Source organism: Capsicum annuum, chromosome 5 (genome assembly GCF_002878395.1).
Source record: "Capsicum annuum cultivar UCD-10X-F1 chromosome 5, UCD10Xv1.1, whole genome shotgun sequence".
NCBI classification, from domain to species: Eukaryota; Viridiplantae; Streptophyta; class Magnoliopsida; order Solanales; family Solanaceae; genus Capsicum; species Capsicum annuum.
In genome coordinates this window covers 24,277,000-24,303,390 of record NC_061115.1, presented here as the reverse complement: position 1 = coordinate 24,303,390, position 26,391 = coordinate 24,277,000, and the positions used below count along the sequence as shown (strand labels likewise).

Below are 26,391 nucleotides of genomic sequence, written 5' to 3'. Positions count from 1 at the left end.
TCTGTTACTAGTAGTCAATAAATATCATTGACATTCTCTTTATAACTTTCACATTTAATCTCACTAACCATACCTCACCCTTCACATTAAATATCATCTGTCATAACTTTTGCTTGCTTAATCCCAATAGTTACTATAATACAATTTCCTTCAATTAACCTTGATAATAAAGGAGCACAATAACCATAACCTTGTAACAAGTACAATCATGGCTCAACACAATATTAAAGTCGATAATCTATGGCTCTAATAATATTCATACCTCAATTCAAATATGGAAATAACAACATCAAATATGCCAACAATTTGTCAATTTAACCCAATCAACTCAATGATCCATAAATAAACAATAATAACAATCAACATATATTTTAGATTTACTCGAGAAATCATCTTTAGCAGTTAAGCAGACAAACTTTTCTACTCATGGAGCTCAGTCCACTCAAGAAATTTTTACACTCATAAATACCCATGACCTACAGGAGATGACTGTTATCCTTGTACTATACTAATGTGGTACCTGATTCAACCACTGAATCATATCAACCAACCCTGTAAAGATGTTCAAATACCGATATATCCCACAATAATAACTGATATCATAATAATCACAACCACAATGAGAATAAGCAATCATACTTGTACAGTCAATAAGTTTTAATATAACCTTATTATTTGTGATTAACACTTAGGATATTATTTGATAATTTCATTCCTTAAGTATTCATGCAACAATAGACTACCACCCAAATACTTGATCATCTCGAGTTAATCAATTCATGTAAACAACAATCATACTTTAACACGCTAATCACAAGTAGATATAAATCATTGATTTCATCAACTATAGCATGTCCAAAGATCAATCCCCAACTTATTCAAGTAAGCATTATCAAATCATATTCATACATTTAAGTAGTTTAGGAATACGCATTTAACAAAATAGAGTCTCAAGTCTAGTAAATTCATTTATTAATCCAATACAACCAAGGATTCTTCTATTATATAGAAACTTTTACATTCAAGTCATTACTAGGTTCAAGTTTCTACACCATTAACCAATCATTCAACTCTATTCAATTTACAGATGTAGTTTTAGTCATATACCTTTATACCATTTAATTTCTAATCCTTAGCCTAACTTGAATTTAGGCTCTTAAGTTATGTCGTCACGTCTTATCATAATCCATTCTCATAAAATACTCCGGCAAGCATATTTCATGTTTTACACACACATAATAATAAGTTCATCCTTTTTAAGTTATTAAAGATGAGTCATTAGATTATAAGATCTCATAGTCTCTTAATCATCATCTATAATCATATAATTCACATTACAATCCACCATGGAGTCATACAACCACAAAACAACTCTCAAAGATTCATACTATAATATAATAATACATATTTAGGCTCTTATCATATTAAATTCATGTCATCTAAAATCCATGTCAACAGGACTAAAAATTATTCTCTTGTCAAATATATATTATGGATATGATTACTAACCGCAATCTAATACCCATAAATCGTAACCTACTTGGGCGCCAAGATACTACAGTAAATAAGTTATACCACGAATGATCCTCCTTCTTCTTCATGTTTTTGAAAGTTAAATCATATAATAACAATAATTATAATAGTAACTAATAAAGTACTTTTCGAACAAATACCATAAAAATGCAAACCCCCTAGTTCTACGATTATTCAAGATCTACAAATTTACCTAAGGATCAATTAATCTTCAATAGTTTCTTCATGCTCAACTCAACTTCATTAGTGGAGTTTTAAAGCTAAAGGTCCCACATTTATTTAATTCAAGGTCCTCAACTGTCAATGTTCATGTTTTTGAACCATGACATCACACTAGAAAGAGTTAATTTATAAACTAAAATTAATTCTAAGTGAAAATACATACACTCATGGTTTTTTCCCATAATTTCATAAACTTAGGATTCTAAATCACAAGAATTTCACCATGTGCTTCCTATTATAGTGATTTAAGACAATAAAGGATTAATCAATGTCACAAAGAAGTAAAATTCTGTAAGACCCCATAAAAGTCTAAGTCAAAACTAGCTCCTTAAGCTTCATAAAGCTCCAACACTTAGAAAATTTTAGCTAAGTGTTCAACACTTAGTCTCATTTTAGCCTTCAAACTTCATAAATTTATTTGACCACCTTTCCGACCTCCATTTTTTAATTTTCAAGTTGTGTTACGATGGGGCAAGTCAATAGTATATTTCGAATGAATTTTGGAATTTTTGGGATCCCTTTAGGGCATGTTTGGATTTCAAAACAGTAGCATCATGCTATTAGCATGCGACGCATGCTAATCTCACAGGACCTAGCATGCAATAGAGCATGCGTGCGGAGGACTAGAACATGCGATGCATGCTCTAGTGCGGAGGACTATAGCATACGACGCACACTCCATAGCATGCTGCCAAATTTTTAGATTTTTAGCTCAGCGTTTTGAGGGTAAAATAGACTTTTTTCCCACCCTATATAAGCTCAAAAACACGGGATTTGGCCCTATTTTCACCAAAATATACTCTATTCTCTCAAAATCCTCTCAAGAACACATTAGATTTTTTCATAGAAGATTCAAGTTCAAGAATTTCATGACCTCAAACTTCATAAAATCAAGAACTAAGGTATGTACAGTGTTGATTCATGGACTCCTTTCATCCATGAAGCTCAAGAACCCTATTTTTAAACTATATGTCATGATGTTCTTATTTTGAATTGATTATTCTTATGTTGTAATTGTTGTATAATTGCATTTTTGTCATGTTTTCATGAAACTATGTTAGTATAGGGTTGAAATTCATGCAATTGAGTTAAATTTTGGAACCATGTGGTATTAAATTGGTGATCATACCTATGCCCTAAGTGTGCATGCAAGGTGTTTGATAATATGCCCCAATGAATGAATGATGATCAAGTACTTAGATTCCATGAGTCAAGATCATGTCATGCCTCTTAAGTTATGCAATACCTATTTGATTAAGATGATTCCCATGCTAAACCTATGCATTTTGATTGTTTGATGAGATTTTCATAAGATTAGAAGCATGAAATTATGCCATGTTGATATACATTACTATCCATGTACAACGTTATAATAATTATGTATTTCATGAAATCCCCACTATGAAATTATGAATTGTTGATATTGGTCATGTGATCAAAAGTGTCAAGCCTTGTCAGTTTCATTCTATTGAGTCCTGGGGGTACTTGTACCCGACTATTTAGTTGTGTGCCTGGAGCCATGTCATGTTTTCACAATAATCTCAGTCAAGCCATGATCAGTAGAATTTTGTCAGTCTCATGACTCAAGAAAACTCAGTAAATTCAATATCAGTCCAGTCTCTTCAAAAATTCTCAGTACTCTTAGTAAACTTAGTATTCTCAGAAATTCAGTTGTCTCAGTAACCTCATAAAATCAATCAGTTAACAGATTCAAAAATAATCTATTAGTCCACAAAATTCAATAAACTCAGTCCAGTTCATCTTAGTATTAGCAGATCAGTTAAATCAGCATGATCGGTCTTGTTCAGTTCAGTTAATCATGTTCAGTGTCTATTCAGTTAGGAGTAGGATTCAGCACCAAGTGTACCCAAGGATGGGTATTCACCTATTATTCAGTAGAGGGTGTAATCCTTAGAAGTAATCCTTATATTTCAGAACTACATAGATAGCGTAGGTTGAGATGTACCCCTATGCGTAGGGCTACTAACACATCTCATTTGGGTTACCTACCAGGAGGGGTTGACGGAAGAGCTCCCTGTCAGCGAGGGTATACTCACAGTTTGTCTTTACCTGTGGCACGATACTATCACCCTTCCAGCTGGATTTACAGGTTGGACCCTACCAGTTCAGTTTCAAGGTATGTAGATCAGATAATTACCTCCCATTGTCTTAGTTTCGGTCTCAGTCTGAGTACTAGAACTCAAATAGTTCTATAGACTTTAGGACTGTCATATACAGTCACTTAGTGCAGTACAGAACTCAACTAGTTCCATCAGAACTTAGACTATCAAATACAGTCTCTCAGTATCAGTATACTAGTTATACAAAACTAATGTTATCAGTATTAAGACTCAGGACTGTCAGATATAGTCAACTAGATTAGCTCTTCATAATCAGAACTATCAGAAATAATTATTCAGATATCCATATCAGTAAACTTAGTTTTTAGCTTACCAGTAATACAATTAATCAGTATTCTAGTATTAGAAACTCAGATATCAGTAAATCCATGTTATCAGTAGGCTTAGTAGTCATACCTATCACGACTTCAGTTACAGTTACATATTAATGCATATATTCTCACGTTTATATTATTACATCAGCAAGTATAGTTTATGAATATGAACCCCTTGCATTCAGCCTACCTCACTTCTATACCAGTGCATTCTAATGTACTGGTGTATTTGCTCTATGGTGTTTTACTTTACGATATAGGTAAAGAAGCACGAGCTCCAGAGCATCAGTAGCATCCCAGTTCAGAAGTCAGAGTCTGCAGTGAGTCCTCATCTTTCGAGGACATGATGATTACTTTATTATTTCAGTTTTTCAGTTTATTTCAGTAGTTGGAGTTAGTTGGGGACCTTTTCCATCAACTCCTTATTCAGACAGTTTAAAGGCTTTCAGACTATAGCATGTTCAGGCAGTTATTTCATTTGTTTTGGTATTGTTATACCATATTTTTAGTTATGTATCAGTATTGAACCTTATGTCCTTTCAGTTAAAGTTTTTGCATTTACGACATTATTATTATTATTCAGTGCTCAGTTACAGATATTAGTCATGAGTTAGTTTGTGGTCCTTTACGGTCATAAGCATTGTGTAGCATTTTGGGTACTCAGATTTGAGGCGTTACAAACTTGGTATCAGATCCTAAGGTTCAACAGTGTCCTAGGTATCCTAAAAAAACGGATCTAGTATAGTCTTGTACATGGGTGTGTTGTGCACCACACTTATGTGTAGGAGGCTATGACATGTTTTAGAAATAGTTTCCCTTCTTTCAGTATTCATGTCGTGCCAGTGAAAATAGGCTCAAAGTTAAACTCTCAGTCTAATCCGCTTCTTTCTTTCATTTACAGAACATGCATCCCAAGAGGACTAACGAAAGGGGAATTGAAAATCAATTAGCACCTCAGCCTATCCAGCCAGATTCCCTGGATGAGCATGTCTCTCATGTAGAATTCAGGACTATATTTACTACTCTAGCCAATTTAGTCACAGCTCAGAATGAACGGCCAGCTGCTGTTCTGGCCAACCCAATGGCAAATTCTATTGCAGCCAGGATTCAGGACTTCACCCGAATGAATCCTCCCTTATTCTCCAGTTCTAAGTCAGGAGAGGATCCACAGAAGTTCCTCAATTAAGTTCATAAAGTCACAGACATCATGGGAGTGACTTTCGAAGAAAGTGCAGAGTCAGCTACCTATCAGCTACAAGATATAGCCTATACGTGGTTCAAACAGTAGAAGGTAGATAGGGGTATAGATGCAGATCCCATAGATTGGGAAGAGTTTGCTACGGTTTTCTTAGATAGATTCTTTCCTCTAGAGTAGAAAGAAGCCAAAGTGTTAGAGTTCATCAATCTCAGACAAAGTAGCATGAGCGTAAAATAATACTCCATTAAGTTCACTCAGTTAGCCAGGTACGGTCCCCATGTAGTAGCAGACAGTAGATCCAGAATGAGTAAGTTTGTATCAGTTGTATCAAGTAGAGTAGTTAAGGAGTACAAGACTGCGATATTGTTAAGGAGATGGAAATATCCAGGCTTATGGTCCATGCTCAACAAATTGAGGAACAGAAACTTAGAAAGAAGGAGAGAGAAAATAAGAGAGCCAGAATAGGTAGTTATAGTTTTGCTCAATTAGGGTGGCAGAGTGGTAATCATTTTCAGTTATGTCAGAAATGTTCAGTGCCAGTTCACTCTTCTACTAGTGCACCAGTACCAAAGTTCATAAATGACCATAGGGATGGGGCATCAGGTTCCAAGGCCCAGGTTAGTGAGAGCAGGGTTTTTACTCATCTATTTTACAAAGAGTGTGGTAAGTATCATAAGGGGGTGTATAAAGCCAACAGTAATATGTGTTTTAGATGTAAAGAAGTAGGTCACAAACACTGAGATTGTCCTAAACTCGGTCCTCGAAGTCAGCATAGTCGTCCTTCAGCTCAGTCCGATCGTCCACAATAGCAAGGCACCAATTCCAGTGCTTTCAATGGGACAACGCCTAAATAGACTTTATGCACTTCAGTCCTGATAGAATCAGGAAAGTTCTCCTGATGTACCCACTGGTATATTACAGATCTCTCATTTACATGTTCATGCTTCTTCAGATTCATGAGTTTCTTTTCTTTTGAAACCTTGCATAGAAGTTAAACTTTGTGGTCAGAAAGTCAAGCCTTCAGATTCTAGTTATAGTTCTAGTATGTGTAGGAATTCAGTAAGGGAAAACGATTCTCAACCCGTTTCTCATAGAAGGGTGTACGATTACAGTTCTTAGTATAAGGAGTTCAGTTCCAAACCACTCAGTGTTAAGAATCATGTCCCATAAAATGCAAAAATTCCAGACTCAGGTCATGCAGCTCATGACTCATGCACTCATGTCAATCTTTATAGTATGCTCAGCCCATATGGCTCATGTTCCACTTCCAGTGAGCAGTCAAACTCAGTAGTGTCATGTACACCCTCAGCTTAAAACTCTTGATAAATCCATGATTTTGGTATTCTATTTCTCAGGCCTCAGTTAAGTATCAAATTTAATATATCCTTGGCATATGTCAATTGTCGTAACCAATTATCAGAACTCAATTATAGTTTCAGTGTTCAATTTCAGTAATCAGTATTCAGTCCTAGAATCAAATACTTCAGCACCATTCTAAACCCCAATTATCAAAAATCAATATTTAGTCTCAATTATCATCTTAGCTATGATCTCAGTCCCAGTTCTAGTCCAGTAATCAGGTCAGAAATTCAGTCTAGTTTTAGGATAGCTTGACAATATTACAGTTATCGATTACTCAGTCAGTAGTACCTCAATACCTCTGTTTATAGAATGTTCCCAATCACATTAGACTCCTAGTCTAGCATTCTTGAGGTAATATAGTTTTCACTCATTCATACTCAGTTACCTTGTATTATCCAGTCAGTCATTACCTTTCATGCATGATACTCTATAATTTCAGTTCATTTATTCAGGATAAGTACAATTCAATCTTGTATACCCAGTATTCAGCTATCATTCATTTAGTTAATCAGATAAGTTAGTATATTTATGCATTCGTGCTCAGCACCCTATGAATTTTTTCAGTAGTCTCAGTTGCAGTGCATAAGGCTTAGTTACTTTATATTAGATGATGTTCATAGACCTTATCTCATCTTATTGAATCTCAATCAGGTTATGATATTCTTACTTAGCTATCTTATATAGACCAGTTCATGCAGTTTGGTTTCCAATGTTCCCATCTTGCTAGCCGAAAATCTCATGAAAGAATGTAACCATTCTAAGATAAACCAATCAGATAGATGCAAGCTCAGCCCGGTTCATATATCATGCCTTAGTTTCAGATCTCAAAAAATTAGTTATGACTAAATTATTAGGTGTCTTATGCATCGCCTCAGTTATCCTCAACAGCTCAGCCAAGCCAGTATTCCTCAAGGGACCTAGTGTCCTAAGGGGGAGATACACTATAATTTCCCAAAACTTTCATAACATAAGTATGCCAATCTATTTTCATGTAATGAATCCAGTTTGGAGTAAGAGGTAATCATAAGTTGACCCTTAAGCTCCAACTTCAGTTGTACGCTATGTATTCAAGACTCAGTTCAGTTCACGGAATTCAGTTTATGTATCATGTTTTAGTCTCAGTCATGTTCTTAGATTCTCGTTCATGCATACTTCTAGCATAATCATGCGTTCATCAATACTTCTCAGTTTATGTAATAGTTTTTCTTGAACTTACTCAGTTCCATGTTCAAATTATCATTACAAACTAGGTATTCAGTTTATGCTCAGATTTCTATACAAACTTGGTATCAATTACCATTTGCATATTCAGTCATGCATTCATATATCAGTTCAGTCAAATAATCATGCATCAGACATACATTCTCATTACAAGAAATTCAGTTCATCAGAACTTTTAGTCATGTATTCATGAGTCCATTACCCATGCATCAGTTATGAATGAATTCAGCTTATCAGTCATGAATCAGATAAGTATGTCCAGTATCTTATATTTAGCTCTTCAGTCATGAAATCATGTGTCAGTAGTGTATGTCTTGTACGTACTCCAGTTTATTGTTCCTCCCCTCTCAGTCAGTTCCATTTGTGGACGAATATTTTCAAGGGGGAGATATTGTAAGACCCCATAAAAGTCTAAGTCAAAACTAGCTCCTTAAGCTTCATAAAACTCCAACACTTAGAAAATTTTAGCTAAGTATTCAACACTTAGTCTTATTTTAGCCTTTGAAATTCAGGAATTTATTTGACCACCTTTCCGACCTCCGTTTTTCAATTTTCAAATTGCGTTATGATGGGGCAAGTCAATAGTACATTCTAGGTGAGTTTAGGAATTTTTGGGATATGTTTAGGGCACGTTTGGATTTTGAAACAGTAGCATCATGCTATTAGGATGCGACGCATGCTAATCTCACAGGCTCTAGCATGCGATAGAGTATGCGACACATGCTCCAGTGAGGAGGACTAGAGTATGCGACGCACGCTCCATAGCATGCTGCCGAAATTTTTACTGATTGATGTTGATTTTTCACTACTATAGTCTAAGTGTTCCAACAGACGAATTTTTTTATAATTGAAATTGGTCTAAAGCTTAGAGAAAATTTGATATTTTGCAGAGTTGATGAACATAAGGATTCGAGTTGATATTTGATAGATTTATTATTGGACAAAATTAAAGGTTGTATATAAAAAAAACTAAATTGGTACTGATATGCAAAGAAGCCCCAAGAAGGGGAAATAAAACTCTTACAAAGAAGAGATGAAAACCATCAGTCAGTGGAAGATGAGAGACTTTTTTACTTCATGATATTATTGAAGTTAAAATTTTGTTTTCTCATATTTTGACAAAAAATATTTCTTGTTGTTTATTCTCAGTCTAATGAATACTCTCGTCTGTGTATAGAACATGTTGAATACAACATGTCTGCATCTGTAGGATAACTCCAACGTGAAAGTTATGTGACGTTCTTAAATCGATGCAGATATGTATTCTTTGAATAAAAATTTATTTTCTAAAAAAAACTGGCTTTCGTACTTATTCCTTAAATCTATGGTGTAAATTTCATGTTTTCTATTTTCATCTTGTTTTCATTAAATAATATATCTATGAATAATTATTGAATGTAATATTAATTTCTTTACTTGAAAGAGGTCTAAATTTTACACATCATATTTAAATTAAATAATGATGGTGAAAGATAGCAGAAAAATATTTAATCACTAATCTCACAAGATGCATAAATTGCGAGAATAGAAAGAATGATAAGAAGGAATACAAAATAAGCGCACACACACACAAAAAAAGCTTTGTTATATCATTGGTTATTTTACAAATCCTAATTATATTTCAGTTAGCAACTATAAAAATAATTTTTTTTTGGTTCAAATGTGATGCAAAAGTAATTGAGAATTCATGTGGTTATATATTGAAGAAATAAAAGATTCTTCACGAATTCTCTTATGTTGTTTGTTCTCACAATGAATTGATCATTGTACCAGCTAAGATTGGGATGTATTTCCTAAATTTTTTGAAACATATAAAAAGATGAATATGGGCCCGTTCGCGTGCCATGTGGACCGATTGCTAGTATATAGTTTAATAAATGCATCTATGATATGGTCACATGTACTTTTCTATTAAATTGAAATTTGATTTTTGCAAAGTTTTTTGCTCGAATTATTAAATTAAGAGCACAGTTCCAAACTACAAATTATGTTGATAATGCTGGTTGCTTTAGTAGAAATTGTATGCCTCCAATTCTAGCTAAATCATTGATTATTAGTACAAATCTCCCAAAAGAAATTTGATATGAGCTGTGCCATTTAAAATATAGCAGCATTTATATGCATCAAGCCAACAAGGCTCCCCTATCACTATTGGTTCAAGGTCAAGGACCAAATAATTTTCATCTAAAAAAATTTTTGTATGCAGCATATGATGCAATTGCTTTATCATAATGCACAAATATGAATTCCAAGATAAAATTGGGGATAAATGTTAGATTTTCTCACATTAAGAGGAGAGGTGATTAACAGTTGAAAATTATTCATGAAATTAATTATCTAGATCCTCATAAAAATATATAAATGTGAACTTGAAGTTTGAGAGATAATTCATTTGCAAAATGTTGCAAACTAATTGTCAGATATGTTTTTTAACTCTATATGATAATTCGACTGTAAAATGCTCCAATGAAAAGTCCATAAAAGGACAGAGTCTATGACACGTCTGAAGCATGTAGACCAATCGATTTCAAAGGTAAATTTCCTTTAAGAAGGAAAGGAGAAAATGATCAAGATGGACATGATAATAGGGCAAGTGCTTTAGCACCGACATAACACTTCATAAAACCTTGGCAAAGGTTCAGGTACCTGAATAGTAATGAATATGAAGAGATCTTTATTAAGTTATGTCTTATTGAAACCAATATCAAATAATCATCGATGATATCTTTGATATAATATAGCACTCAATATTATAAATAGTATTGAGGAACTTGGCTACAAATCTGTCAAAGAGTATGGACAGATAAATTACTGGCCAAATAAAAGTATGTAATTCAAGTAATTTGTTTCACTTGAAAAGTGAATATTTAGATTCATAATCCAAAGACCAGAGGTATAATGCCAGTAGGGTACAAATGATTTACTATGTGAGAAGTAAAATAAGATATAAAGTATAACTTATGCCTTGGGGCATAAGGATTTCACAAAGTTTCTAGCATTATTGTAGGAGAATTGTTCTCCTGTGGCGGATAAAATGAGGTTTGTTTCAGCTTGACAATGTCGAAAAGCTTGAATATGTGTAATAAATTATTGTCATGTCTAGCTAGATGACAAATTTATATGAAAATCCTTGAAGGATTTAAAATGTTATAAAGTGATTCTATAGAAATACCCCATGATTATAAAGATCACTTAACTTGAAAACAAATCAATTTTAATATCATGATAAATAATTAAGTAAGTACCATATTTGAGTGCAATTGGTGCACTTATGAATTGTAGAGCATCATTTATAAGAATAAAATGGTATTTTAAACGATGCGAGTATAATACACGCGCTGCACTCTTTTTTCCTTAGCTGAGGTTTTATCCCACAGGGTTTTTTAGGCAAGGTTTTTAATGAGGCAGCTAACAATTGGAGTGTTTGACAAATGTTTGACAAATGAAATATTTGTCCATTGATGAACATATATTGAAAAGGTATTTATCTGATCCACATGAAATTCAATCTCAGATGGGTTATTTACTTATATATGGAGATACAATTACATCATGACGTTCCGTGAAGTATACAACAGTTGTCACTTCTTTAAATCATGTTGAGATTATTGTTATTTATAAAACAAGCCGAGAATATATGTGGTTGAGATCCATGATACGTCTCATTCGAAAAAAATGTGGTTTGAAATGTGATAAAGTGCCTACGATTTTATATGAAGATAATGCAACATGCATATCGCAATTAAAGGGAGGATTCATAAAACGAGACAGAACGAAGCACATCTCGCCAAAATTTTTCTACACATAAGCTCCAAAAAAATGGTGATATCAACGTGCGATAGATTCGTTCAAGTGAAAATATTGTTGATTTATTCACCAAGTCTTTACCAACTGCAACTTTCAAGTAGATGGTACACAAGATTGGGATGGGAAGATTCAAGTCATTAAATTGAAGTTTTCATCAGAGGGAGTAAAATACGTGTTGTACTTTTTTTTCCTTAATCAAGGTTTTGTTCTAATTGGGTTTTTCTGGTAAGGTTTTTAATGAGACAACACTAAAGACGTATTACAAGATGTGTGAATTATTTTTCCTTCGCTGGGTTTTTTTCCATTGGATTTTTCCTAGTGAGGTTTTAACGAGATACATTATCTATTAATGGACATCCAAGGGGGAGTGTTATATAATATGGATGTCATGTGACATGTATATGCGTGAAATATTAGAGATAATAGCTAGTTATCAAGTTTGATTTGGAGGCCAAAACATTCCTTGTTCAATTTGAATTTGAATACATATAGTTAGCCAACTTGCCATTTTGCCAACTTGAAGTCAAGTTTGGCAAACTTAGAAACTAAGTTTTTTGTCTACAAATAGCCACCATTTGTACATTTTATATACACATCCAAGTAGTAACAAAAGTACTACTAAAATTCTCTAGTTCTCTCATTTCTTCAAGTTTGATATTGATATTTTGTCTTTATTTTATAACACAAATAAATTTATAACTAATACTCGTCCCCCTTGGCTTATCTCATCTTTATAGCGCACCTATATATACTTCTTGGCATTTGTCATCATCCCTTCCCAACAACAGCCACCTCCAAAAATTAAAATCTGTTAACATTAATTTGTTGCATTTTCAACTCCAAATAGTTCCAACCATATATGAGTTTGTAGTTAGTTAATTAATTACTCGAGCTTCTTTTTCACCGATTAAGTTATACCTTCATACTAATTTACAGCTTCTAAAATAAGCAAGTGTATATTATTGGAGCATAACAGACGATGAAGACACTACAAACTTTAACTTAACACGTAGATGACAAATTCAGTTAGTCAATCATCCCAATTAAAAAAAATATTCTTACGGGTGACTCTATCGTAGCATTAATTTGTGCAGTTTGAAGTTCATATTGTTCCAACCATATATGAGTTTGTGGTTGGTTAATTAATTATTCAAGCTTTTTTTTTGCCAATTGAGTTACACCTTTGTACTTATTTGCAGCTTCTAAAAGATCACAACTGAATATAATCGAAGCATAACGAACAGTGAAGATACAACAAATTTTAATTTGACACAGTAAATGATAAATTCAACGAATTAATCATTCTAATAAAAAAATTCTTGTAGGTGACCTTATCCCCTAACATTTATTTGTTGTTGCAATTTGAAGTCCAAATTGCCCCAAACATGTATGAGTTTGTGGCTAATTGATTACTCAAGCTTCTTTTTCATCTATTAAGTTATTATACCTTCATATTAATTTACAGCTTCTAAAAAAAGCCAAGCAAGTGAATATAATTAGAGCATGACGAACAATAAAGACACGACAAACTTTTACCTGACAAAAGTAAATGGTAAATTTAACAGATTAGTCGTTCTAATAAAAAAAAAATATTCCTGTGATGACCGTATCCCCTAACATTTTTTTTGTTGCAGTTTGAAGTCCAAATTGTTCCAACTATATGTATGAGTTGTGGTTAATTGATTGCTTTAGCTTCACTTTCATCGATCATGTTGCACCTTCATACTAATACTAATTTATAGCTTATAAAAGAAGAATCAGAGCATAACGGGCAATGAAGACACGACAACTTTAATTTGACAAAGTAAACGGTAAGCTCAATGGATCAATCGTCCTAACAAAAAATACGGCAAAATTTAGAAATAGCATACTTATCCCCTTAATTATGAGTTTCATAGCAACAGTTTCAGAATTACATAATATAGCAAGTTGTATTTTGTATTTTTACAAACTGCTGCTACAAAAATACAAAATATATATAAATACATATGCTACAAAATGTAATTTGATAAAAGTGTTGTTATTTTTTATAATTTAATACTTAAACATGCTACTTTATGTATTTTTTCCATAAAAATATTCTTGTGAGTGACCCTATTCTGATCCATAACATTATTTTGTTGTGGTTTAGGGTCTAATTGTTCCAATCATATATGAGTTTGTTATTAATTGATTATTTGAGCTTCTTTTTCGTCAATTAAGTTGCACCTTTGTAGTAACTTTGTAGCCTCTCTTAAGAAAAACATGCAAGTGAATTTAATCGATTCATCACAGACAACAAAGACACAACAAACTTTAATCTAACAAAGTAAATGATAAAATCTAACAAATTCGATCATCTCAACAAAAAATAATATTCTTGTGGGAGACTCTATCCCGGATCAAATTGAATAAGGCAATAAAAATACACATGGTAGAATTTTTGAAATTCTACTTCAATCTAATTTATTTAATCATACAAAAATCTGAAAACTGACAGTATGCTTGATCTTTAGCAAACAGGCTCCACAAGAACATACCTAATAAACGTAATGACACATGATGGCAAAACAAAACTGGACAAGGACTTCAACAATTTTATATACATTTGGAATATTTACTTTGACTACCAGCAAGCTATATATAAATATAAATTTATTAGTTTTAAAAAATAAATTATTATTACTATATTATAATTATCTTTTTGTTTATTTTAAAGTTGACAGCCAAGAAGAAGGTGACGAAAGAGTAATTTGTTTGAGAGTGAGTAGAAGATACGAAATGAGAGAAAGGGAGGCAACGTTTGCTGGTCGGTGGACCCAAATTTTACACTATTATTATCACATCATCCTAGACTAATTATTTGAAAAAAATTCATTCGCGCTTGATATTTATATTTATGTATTTCAGTAAATTATAGCTATTAGTTTAGTCAATTGAGGCTAGAATGTAGTAATATATTAATTAATTAATTAATTAATTATAATTAATGAGAGTATTTTATGTAATTGATGTTGATTTATTTGATGTAAACATCGAATTGATCTGACTAGATTTATCTTGAGCCACACATACACATCCTCCCAATCCACTTAAGACTTTCACCTTTATGATTCGATGATAGTGTGAAAAATAATACAAGTTTAGAAAAATCACATATTAAGAGTTAGCTATTAAGGTGGGAGAGCAAGCTTATATAAGTCCTATATCAATTTTTCATTTGATTGATGTGGGACACAAGGCTCATCCCTTGCAATAATATCATAATAAATCACCACGCTCTACATCTGTAGTCCTTGGGCTGTGTGCTAGACATGGCTAGCCCTATCGAACACTTCCATACTGGCCTTATCATCCTAGGCACAGTGGGTGAGGAAGGTGATGAGTGACTCAAAAATATCGGTACAACCTTACGAGATGCACACCCTAAAAGTTAGTTACAAAGTAGGAGAGCCCAAGACTATAGAAGCCTTATATTAATTTCTCATTTAACCGATGAGAAACTCAAATCCCATTTCTTACAATAATATCATAACATGGAACAATAATATTGATCACAAAGGAAAAAACACATGCGGCGTCAACATTATAGGAAAACAAAATTTCATCAGATTTCGCTAGTGTTCTGACCATAAATTTTGAATCAAATTTAAAATTTAATCTTTTAAGTATATGTTTGACCATAGATTTGGATGAGATTTTGAAAATATGTCATGAAAAAAAAAGATTCAAGTTTAAAAAATTGGTCACTCAAAAAACTTTTAAAAAAAAATCAAGTAAAACGGATGGCCAATTACAACTTCAAAAATTCAAATTCAGATTTCAACTTCAAAATTAATAACTAAACGGAAGCAAATATAAAAATTATTATCTATTTTTTGAATAAAATTCTAAACAAACAACAAAAATCATCACTAACGTCTTATTTAGCAATGGATTATCATAGAATCATATTAGATACTAGCTATACAGCAACAGATATAAAATGAACTCCATAGCTGAAGTCATTTTTTTTTCAATTTTACATTTTAAGTAGCGATTCATGTGCTTAGAGGTCATCGATTCAAGTCGCGAAAATAGTCTTGCATATAATAAATCTTTGTATTCGATATTTACATAGACTTCATGTGCGGAAGCTTTATTGTACCAAACTATCCTTTAAGTAGTGAAATGAATTATAAAATAGAGAAAAATGAATAAGAGGGGAAAATTATAGATGGGATGAAAATTGTTTGGACCACCTTTAGAAACGGATTCAATAATGCGGAATCTGAGTTGATCAAGCTCTAATATAGATATTAAATTTAATGAAAAAATAGAGGAGAGAAAGAAAATAAAAAAGAGAGATGGGGTAGGGGTAGGGTGGGGGCTATACGGATATGTGTTTGTGTGTATGCATGACACCTAAAACAAACAACATATAGAGAAACTTCATATAGCATCTTTTCTTGGAAATTTTTCATTTAATAGCAAAGTGTTGAAAGAAGAAAAAGAAAGAGAAAAATAAAACATGGGATGAATATTCTCTTTAATTCCTCTTACTCACTCACTCACTCAATTTTAAGTTCTTGATAAGGTTTGTGAGTAAAATTCAATTCTTTTTTTTCCTTCTCTTTGTTTTTCCCTTCATCTTTTTGTAAATTGAGTTAATTTTCTTTCTTTCAACCAAACAATTCTTGGTGAATTTAATTCTTTTTTCCTCTTATCTTTTTTGGTTGTGAAGAGCAAGAGCAAATCAAGATCAAGAAGAAATTAATTAAATCAAGTAAAGGTTTGTGAGTGAAGCTTGTTGAATTTAGTTGTTTTTTCTTTCATCTTTTTTTTGGTTGAATTTCTTAATTTATTTTTTTTAAATTATAGATGGCTGGAGGTTCATCATCAACTATGTTTTTTGCAATGAGACAAGAAGAAGAATTAATTCAAAATCATCAAGAAATGCTCCATCAATCTCATGCTCATGAAGCACCAACAAAGAAGAGAAGAAATCAGCCTGGCACACCAAGCAAGTATCTATCTAGTAATTAATTAGACTAATTTTTATGAAAAAGAAAATTCTTTTTTTTTGGAACATATGAACAAGAAATTAACACTAGCTAATTTCTTTCTTCTTTATTTTCTTATAAATCTATCTATAGTACAAATAAAGGTTGAAAAAATAATTTATAACTCAAGTTCAAGTTTTACCTTTAAAAAAAAAAGTGAGGAAAACCCTAATTTGTTAGTTCAATTTTTTGTGTAATAAAAACCACCCTTTCCATTAATGGATATGATGAATAGGGAAGACGAAAGAAATCAACTAAAAGATTGAACCGCTTGACTGACCCCTTCATGTATAGTTCATTTGCTACAACACTAACATATATTTAGTGTAATCTCACATATATTCATTCATTAATGTTGGAATATTTTGGGAATGATTGTGCAAATCGCGCTAGCGAAAGATCATCTCCTTTCATTTTTATCTTATAAAATATCTTTTTTAAGTTTCCACCATATATAGATGATGAAATTTTTTTCTAACATATGAAAAAAAAAATCGTTTGTTCAATTGATGCCTTCATAATCCATTCATTAAGATTGGGATGGCTGGAACCAATCAGAAGTGCAAATATTTTTATTTGATATATATTCTCCGTCATGAATTTTGTAAGTTTATTTCCATCATATAGATGACGAATTTTATCACTTATAATAATTCGTCATTTTGTTTGGATTGTGGTGGGATGAACAGGTCCAGACGCAGAAGTGATAGCGTTGTCACCAAAGACCCTAATGGCAACAAACAGATTTTTATGTGAGGTATGCAACAAAGGTTTTCAAAGAGAACAAAACTTACAACTCCATAGAAGAGGACACAATTTGCCATGGAAATTAAAGCAAAAAAATACAAAAGAAGTTGCAAAAAGGAAGGTGTATCTTTGTCCAGAACCAACATGTATTCATCATGAACCAAGTAGAGCACTTGGTGATCTTACTGGTATTAAAAAACATTATTTTAGAAAACATGGTGAGAAGAAATTCAAATGTGAAAAGTGTTCAAAGAAGTATGCTGTTCAGTCTGATTGGAAAGCACATAGCAAAACTTGTGGCACTCGTGAGTATAGATGTGATTGTGGCACTCTCTTCTCAAGGTATGGAATTTCGTCACTAATCTGTCGCTAAATTGCTCGTAGTTATCATGATTTTTAGTACAAGTTGTTCGTCGATTTATTGTTTTTTTAGTGAATTCGTCTATGCTAATCTGTCGCTAGACTGCTCGTATAGCTAACATGGTCTTTACAAGTTGTTCGATGATTCCAGTTTTTTTTAGTGAATACGTCTATCTTTATTGGGATCGGTTTCTAAATCTCGGCGTTATTTTTTTCTTAAATTTTGTGTCGGGGTCAAACTATATATATAGTATGTCATATGAATTAGAATAGGGGGAGTATATAATTTTTGTTGAAGTCCCTGGTATTGTTTTTTTCTCATAGGATTTTGGGTCGTGTCTTAGTCGTGCAGTGTGACTGGTGATTCTTTCGAGTTTCGAACCATGGCTAATATTAATATATTATTTGAACTTGTAAGTTTTTTAGTTTTCATTCGGTGTTCGGTATCTACATTGAAATCAGATAAATTCGAATTCACGTTGGAAAGTTCCAATTATGGGGTACGTAAAGTGCTCCCTACCAAAAGCGACTAACTCAGAACATCTGACTAAGAATGGATGAGTAATTACTATTCAATTATGATACATATTATTTGAACTTGAATTTTGCTTTGTATTTTTTTGTTTTTATTCATGATATATATAGTCTAGTTGTTGGTGATGATGCTTTTGAATTAAGTTCGGCATCTTTTTTGGTTTTTCCCCAGGTGATGAAAAGGGGGGAGAAATGAAAGGAAAAAAGTTTTCTTCATTTTTCCCTGCAGTTACAAGATTCTCTTTTTGAAATCATTTCTTTTTGTTTTTTTAAAAAATGAAATTTCTTTTTTTTTTTTTGTTTTTACTTTTAATTTTCTCTTATCTTCTTTCTTATTGTTTTGTTCTCTCTCCCTCTGGTAGCTTTTGTTTTTGTCTTTGGATCTTTACTGGCATGAGTAATGTGTACACGTGAAATTATCGTATATGATTTTGTGTTTTTGTTTACCATGGTCATTTATAAGTTTTTTTTTTTTCTAAAAAGAAAACAAATAAAGAAGTAACCTTTGCAGTTTAATTTCTCGAATAGTCACTCAAGTACTGAAATAATAGTTATACCTTATAAAATTACCTTGTTTATCGGAAAAAATTTTAATTAAATAATAATAAAATTATTTAGTGAATATATTTTTATTAGTAGACGTTCGAAGACGAGTACTGAGTAATTATCTAGAAATTTTATAACCTACATAAAAATAGAATACTATGGTATACAAAAATATACCTCCTACGTCCTCTTTTACATGTTTAGTACATATATTTATTTTTACTAGTTCAGTTATAAAATTAAGAAATGATTTGTTATTTAATTCCTAATTTACAATAATTATTAATTATATTCTAATTATCAATGTATTTTTTAAAATATTAAATTTATTTTATTCAAAGACTAATATAATAAATTATCATTCTATTTATTAATTCTTAATAGATGTGTCAAGTCAATATCAAAAAAAATTAAAATTAATAATTTTAATATTAAAAAATATATAATTTTTTTATCCCACCAATCAAATAAATTCGGAATCAATCACTCCTAGGAACTATCATTCTTTTTCCGTTACATTAACCTTTTCAAGTTATTCACGTGTTGGTATGGCCATGCATAAATAGTAATATTTGCCAGGTTTTGTTCTTTTCTTAATTGGTTCGCTGTCTGTATGTCTCTTCTGAATTTTTGCAGCCTATAATAATACCCCTTTTATGATAATGTTCTTGACCACTTTCTCATTATATATTGGTCAGACATAAATTTAAAATCTTAAATTCATAAATATAAAGTACCTGTGAATAGAGCGTTTCAACAAAATTAGTGATTTAAAAATAAATTTTAATAGGAAGTTTTACAAATAAAAATATACATATTATTGTAATAATATAGAGTTAGACTTATTTATTCTTGCATAGTAATTGTTTTGATATAGTATTTTTAAAAAACATTAAGCTTTAACTTCACATATTAATATGATTATTAATAAAAATCAGGATTAATTGTTGTTAATAAGATGTTAGTCATTTATTTGTAAAGCATTAACTTGAATATTGTTGTTAAAACGTTATTTATTAATATAAAGTTTGAGTTGTTTAGTTTAAAGTTCTAAAATATTTCTTATAAAAATGAGATAACTTTTTCTCTTTTATTATTATTATTATTATTATTATTATTATTATTATTATTATTATTATTATTATTATTATTATATTTTTTAAAAATTTATTTCACAATCTTCATTATTATTTTAAGTGTAGTTTACTATTAAAATTTTTGAGGCCTCAAAATTAGGGATGGCAATGGGGCGGTGCGAGTGTGGTGCGGTGCGGATTTTAAGTTATGTGGTTTTGTGCGGATGTGGTGCGGGTTAAAGTAATTTTATTTTAAATGGTGCGGTGCAGGTTGCGGGTATATGCGGGTTTAAATTAACAAAAAAGTTAAAAATTAGTATTGTTCTCGTGAATATACCTAAAATTATATGTGTTCTTTGCTTAAATTTTATGATACTTAAAACTACATGCATAACACTACAAATAAATAATTTTATAGTAGCTTTTTAATATCTCTATTTATTTGAATAAAAATATGATATTTGATCATTATTTGTATACGTTATGCTTTTTGATAATTTTTTAGTGAAAAATGAATTAATAGAAATTAATTATTATTTTCTAGTTGTAGATTTGAAAATATTATGATTTTCAATGGGGTTACAAATTTTTCAAAAAAAAAGGAAAAAATAAAAACATGGGGTGGTGCAATGCGGTTATCCGCCGGTATGAATGTGGGGAGGGTTTATGCGGGTTTAAATGTGATGCGGTGCGGTACGGTTTTAAAACTTGCGGGTTTAGTAAAAACCCGCACCGCACCATTGTCATCCCTACTCTAAATTTGGGGGGCCTAAAGCGAAGGCTTTACTAGCTTTACCCTTAAGCCACCCCTCACTGTGAATTTATTTTATGGATATATTTTTAAAATTATTTTATTAGAGAGAGAGAATGAGAGAAAGAAAGAGATTTTGATTAGAAACATATATCTGAATTGTTATTTTTTTCACTAATTTTAGACCTCAGTTATTGATTATTTCCCTCAAATACACTTAAATGAATTAATGTTGATGGGGTGTGTGGTGATATTTTCTAGTAGAAGAGATGAGTAATTGATAATTGAAATGTGTTTTGTTAAATAGTTACTGATAGAAAAAAACTTTTTTTTTCAATTATTTGGATTTATTCTTTATTTATAAAGTTGTTCGGTGAGATAAATTCAAGATTTGAAGTTAAAAAATTTAATATTTTAGCTATGTTGAGTTACTTACGTGTTTTAAATTGATAATATATGCGTATAATTTTTTTAACTGGCAGTTTCATTTATTGAAGATCATATCCAGGCATTTCACTTCTTTGATTTGATCATTAATTTCACAATTTCTTCTGTTGCATTTGTTTGTTTATTTATTGTGGAAAGTTCACTCATCATTCGTTACTCAGTTTTGGCAAATTTATTCTTTGACCATCCCTTTTTTTCTTTCAATGCTCTGTCAATTTTGGCCAGATTTTTTTGGAGTATATATTATCATTAATGCAAGTAATTTTTATATCATCAACTTAATTTTACTTGTAATATGTGATTTTTTTTAAAAAAAAAAAAAAAAAGAAACTAGGGTTCTTCTACTTGTTTAAAATAAATATATTGACTGACTTGTATAAAATTATGTTCTCACACGCTTGTTTTCAAACATCTGGCTTAGTCGGTTTTGAGATGTGCCTTCATATAAAAATAATGATAATTCAGTTACAGTTATTTGAGGAATGAAATTTATAAAAAAGATATGGATAAAGTTTTTTTTTCTTCTTCTTCATATATATAATTTTTTGTATATTTTTTTAATTTTCCCAGCAACATTAATTTGACAATGACATGGCCGCAAAGATTAGCTTGTAAATGCATTTTAAATTCATTTTTTATCTCCAAGTTTTCTTATCTAGAATGGGACCATTCCCAAATATTGAGTCATTTTCAAGTCAATTTCCTTGACTTGTTTAGGTAAATTCAATTGTATGTTAATCAGATAGTACATAAAAAGTTTTTACTTAGACTAGCTAAAGACAATATATTCATTTACTAGTTGTTACAATAGTCTACAATTTGTTTAGTCCTAAAAACACACAGTTGTCATTGTCATTAGTGTAAGACAATTTGAATTGAATGTAAAGTACTACTCAATTCTTATTTATCTTATTTTTCAAGTTACTTAACTCACTTATTTTGAATTATTGTAGCATGTATTCCCTCCGTTTACTTTTACTAGTCACATTTTAACTTGACACACTTATTAAGAAAACAATTATTAACATGACTATTTTATTATGTACCCTTATTAATTGATGATTACTATTGCGTCTTGAAATTAATTTAGAAAATAAATAATTAATTCTAATGATAAAATGGGGGGAAAAAAGTCTTTTCTTGATATTCATTTAAAAAAATTGTGGCAATTAATTCTTAACCGGGGGGAGTAGTGACCTTTAAAATGATCTTATATCAATGCACAGAAGTTATATAAAACCCTAATTGGAGTGAACATGAGGGTTTTAATTGGATATAGTGGAGGGAAGGATTAAAATCAAACCTCATCAATAAGATGAAAGTTCAAGTAATTAATCAATTGAACTATTAAAATTTTCTTCTTTTGGTGTCTATTTGGCCATGAAAATTGTGAAATTTGAAAAAAGTAGTCTCTGTCTTAAAAGTGAAAAATGGTATTCGAAAATTGGAGTTGTGTCTGACTATGAATACAAATATGAGTTATTTTTAGATTTTTACGAGTAACTGGAGTGAAGAAAACTCTTTTGGTAATTTTTTCAGTGTCGAAATTCGACTTTCCAGAATTTTTTGAAACATTATGGTCAAACATAATTCCAAAATTGAATTCCAAAAAAAAAAAAAAAGTACAAGTAAAAAATATTCATGACTCAACTTAAACTTTTCTTTTAACTTTTTATATCATCAGTACAAATATTTGTTAGTGCACATAACTTAACTCCAATTTTCTTTTTCATGTTTTCACAGGCGTGACAGTTTCATCACACATAGAGCCTTTTGTGATGCCCTAGTTCAAGAAACTACAAAGACTTTCATTCCACCAACAACCACTTTTAACACCCTTGGCATGAACAACAACCAATTCTTATATGGAAGTAGTAGCAACATAAACCTTGGCAACTTCTCCCAATTAAGCAACAACAACATCACAAAGACAACTACTAGTACTACTACTAGTGCTCATCGATTTGGTCATCATGACAACAACCTAATTGGATCAAGTAGTAATACTAATTCCTTTTTCCATGATCAAGATTATGCCAACAACATCAAGCCAATGGTCCATGGCCTAATGCAACTTCCTAATCTTGATCAAAACAATGATCACACCACCAATATGTTTAACCTCAACTTTTTCCAAAACAATAGCACCAATAACTTGTCAACAAGTGGACTTTTGGGTGATCATCATCACAACAACAATATTAGTTGTTCAATTCCATCACTTTATGGTACACAAATATTTGAGAGTAGTGGTGCAATTTCTTCATCTGGACCAACTATGTCAGCAACAGCATTACTACAAAAGGCAGCACAAATGGGATCTTCAACTACAAGTAATATTAGTACAACTGCCTCATTGCTCAAGGCCTTTGGAAGTACTAGTGGTGGTTCATCTTCTAGTGGCACAAAATCTGATCACCAAGCACTCAACTTTGGCAATGAAATTACAGGTGTGATGTTCTTGCATTTTTTTTAATTAATTTTTCATTAGTAGAAGTGGATTTAGGATCAAAATTGGATGAGTAATTATCGGTCTTTAAGTTCTTACTGATTTTTCGAATTTAATAGGAGCTATAAAATTTTAGTGATTTTTCACATGTATGTTTTTACCCTTAATGACATGATTTTACAATTAAAAAATCTACATGGCATATTTTGGTAAAATATTCACCTTGTTTACACCATACCAACAGATGTATGTCATGTGTTTGTATATAGACTTCAAGCTAGCACCTCATTGTATTATTTAGCTATATATAGTATATTAGCATGGCTTTGTGTTATAAATACCAGGTGCGGCTAAAATATATCTACCTATTTTAGATTTTAAACCACATGTCCCAAACGTCTTTCCTTACTTTCTTGAACTTCTTTGTGCCCCTTTAATTGACGTCACATAAATTGAGACGTAATGAGTACATCTGCCGATTAGAATTTCTGATTCCACCGCTAACCGCGAAACACTTGCACAACCTAGTAGATGGTGTCATCAAGAAGTGACCCTTTAATTGTCGTTGCATAAATTAAGATGTAACGGATATTACACTTATATCTTCCGAAATTAGAATTTCTAACTCCACCGCTAACCGCGGAAATCACTTGCATGACCTAGTAGATGGTGTCATCAATGCTTATGGAGCTGGTGGATCACATGAAGGGTACAACAATACAACAACCAAGTTAAATTTTGAGCAGCAGCATCAAGGTCCACTTCAAAAGAAACAATTGACTAGAGACTTTCTTGGAGTTGGAGAGATGGTAAGAAGTATGAGTGGGAGATTTGGTACACAAAGAGAACAACAACAACAGAATGATGGATTGAACATGATGAGCTCATTATTGGATTCAGAGAGAAACCAGATCCAGCAGAGTTTTGGAAGTGGCCCCAATTTTCAATGACTAGCTTGGTCAAGAAAAATAAGTGAAAGTTAATAAAGGAAGAAAAGAAGGAAAGCACAAAGTAGAGGTATGAATTCAAACTTATTTCATTAATTGCACAATTGATTCTGAGTAGCTTTATTGAGAGCACAAGTAAATTATGCAAGGGCTTCTAATTCTGCAAATTGTGTTAGTTCTAATTTTAATTTATTAGCTATTTGTTTCATGGTTTTTATTGTGCAATATAAAAATATCACACGAGTTACTTGACATGCAAGTTTGATGTAGCCATTTGATACCTTTGTATCTAGGAATCAACAAATTTAACTCCACAATTTTCATAAAATTTAGAGTTCTCTTTTCATCTTCAATTACTCCATAATTTCCACAAGCATAAATTCATCATATTGTTATATTGGTGCATATTGAGATATCATTCTCAACCTAGATTTCCAACTTGACAAAAAAATATTGCTTATATATTTTGCTAGTACATTTCTGATGTGGAGTTCGTTGATGAAGAGTGGTATATATTATCATTCACTTGATTAACGTTAAGGATATTTTTGTGTCAAGTAATAAATGAAAGATATAACTGCTTTATTTTCAATGGTTCAGAGTCATAATAATTTCATATAGACGTATAATTAAGAGGGCATCCTTACTGATTAATATTACGATTATATTTTGCAGGGCATGTTTGGAAGATGAGAATTTATGGCTGAAGAAAAAACTTTGTTTGTTTTTCGTTTTCTCCACCCCACCCCACCCCACCCCCCACCCCCCTCGTTTGTTTTAGTTTAAATCATTGGGTTTAGACATTTGTTAAGACTTTTTTTTTTTCTTGACTCTAGTTCTTTAGTCCTCCCTTTTAAGTTTTCGCACTGTCCAGAAAAATAGGCCAAGACATAGACAATATGTTAGCTTGATGAAAAACCTCTTATATCTAAATGTATATATATAATATGTTGAATTTTTTTAGCTTTCTATGTATTTATTATAGCAAAAAAAGAAGTTGCGAAAATAATCTAGAAAATTTCATAATAATTGATAGTTATTGATCGAAAGTTAGCTCAACTCAAGTTGACAAGTTGACAAGCGAGAGAGACAAGGTTGGTGAGGGTACAAGGTATCATCTGGAATTTAGAATAAGTTGTCCAAACTTTTCATACTTTTAGAGATCTTTCAACCATCAAGGAATCATATTATTTTATTTCAATATAATGAGTGTTACAGTTTATATAAATTTTTTAATTTTTTGTTTGAAAATAAATTCAAAAGTTTTTAAGCTTAATATTGAATTCGAAAAAATTTGATTTTGGTTGTGAATTATTCATCACGAACACATTATCTCAAGAACAACTAACTTTGATCTTGAACATTTGGTATTTGATTTATCATTGCAAAATTTGATATTGAATGTCTTGGTATTTCATTTACCTTCGTTATTGGTCTTTAAGTAGTCGAAATTTATTGTAAGATGCTTGCAGTTTGCAGAGAAATTTGTAGTGTTTGATCCACGAGCTTCTTTGGCTTCTTACTAGAATTTTGATGATTCTTTTTAAATTATGTAGACTCTATTTGTAATTGAATGATGTAAGGGTTATGAGTTGATGAGGATGAACTCTTTTTCGATCAATAAGAATGAAGTGACACGACAATATTTCATTTGTCTTCTTCTTTTTCTATCGTTGGGTATTTGAAACTTGTAGAAGAATGCTTGCATTTTTGTC

General features: G+C 31.4%; 1 protein-coding gene across 1 annotated transcript; it reads left to right on the top strand.

Moving 5' to 3' along the window:
- Nucleotides 1–16,184: 16,184 nt before the first annotated feature.
- Nucleotides 16,185–25,639, top strand: LOC107870458 (protein indeterminate-domain 5, chloroplastic). Its single transcript, XM_016716990.2, has 7 exons — nt 16,185–16,353; nt 16,501–16,548; nt 16,638–16,779; nt 17,509–17,908; nt 23,024–23,730; nt 24,396–24,746; nt 25,352–25,639. The coding sequence occupies exons 3-6, from the start codon at nt 16,638–16,640 to the stop codon at nt 24,677–24,679; spliced, it is 1,533 nt and encodes a 510-aa protein (XP_016572476.1). The 5' UTR covers nt 16,185–16,353; nt 16,501–16,548; the 3' UTR covers nt 24,680–24,746; nt 25,352–25,639.
- The last annotated feature ends 752 nt before the right edge of the window (nt 25,640–26,391 follow it).

Coding starts and splice junctions, on each gene's coding strand:
- LOC107870458 (XM_016716990.2), top strand. CDS start 16,638: ATGGCTGGAGGTTCATCATCAACTATGTTTTTTGCAATGAGACAAGAA. Junction 17,909..23,023: donor TGTGGCACTCTCTTCTCAAG/GTATGGAATTTC, acceptor ATGTTTTCACAG/GCGTGACAGTTTCATCACAC. Junction 23,731..24,395: donor CTTTGGCAATGAAATTACAG/GTGTGATGTTCT, acceptor ATGACCTAGTAG/ATGGTGTCATCAATGCTTAT.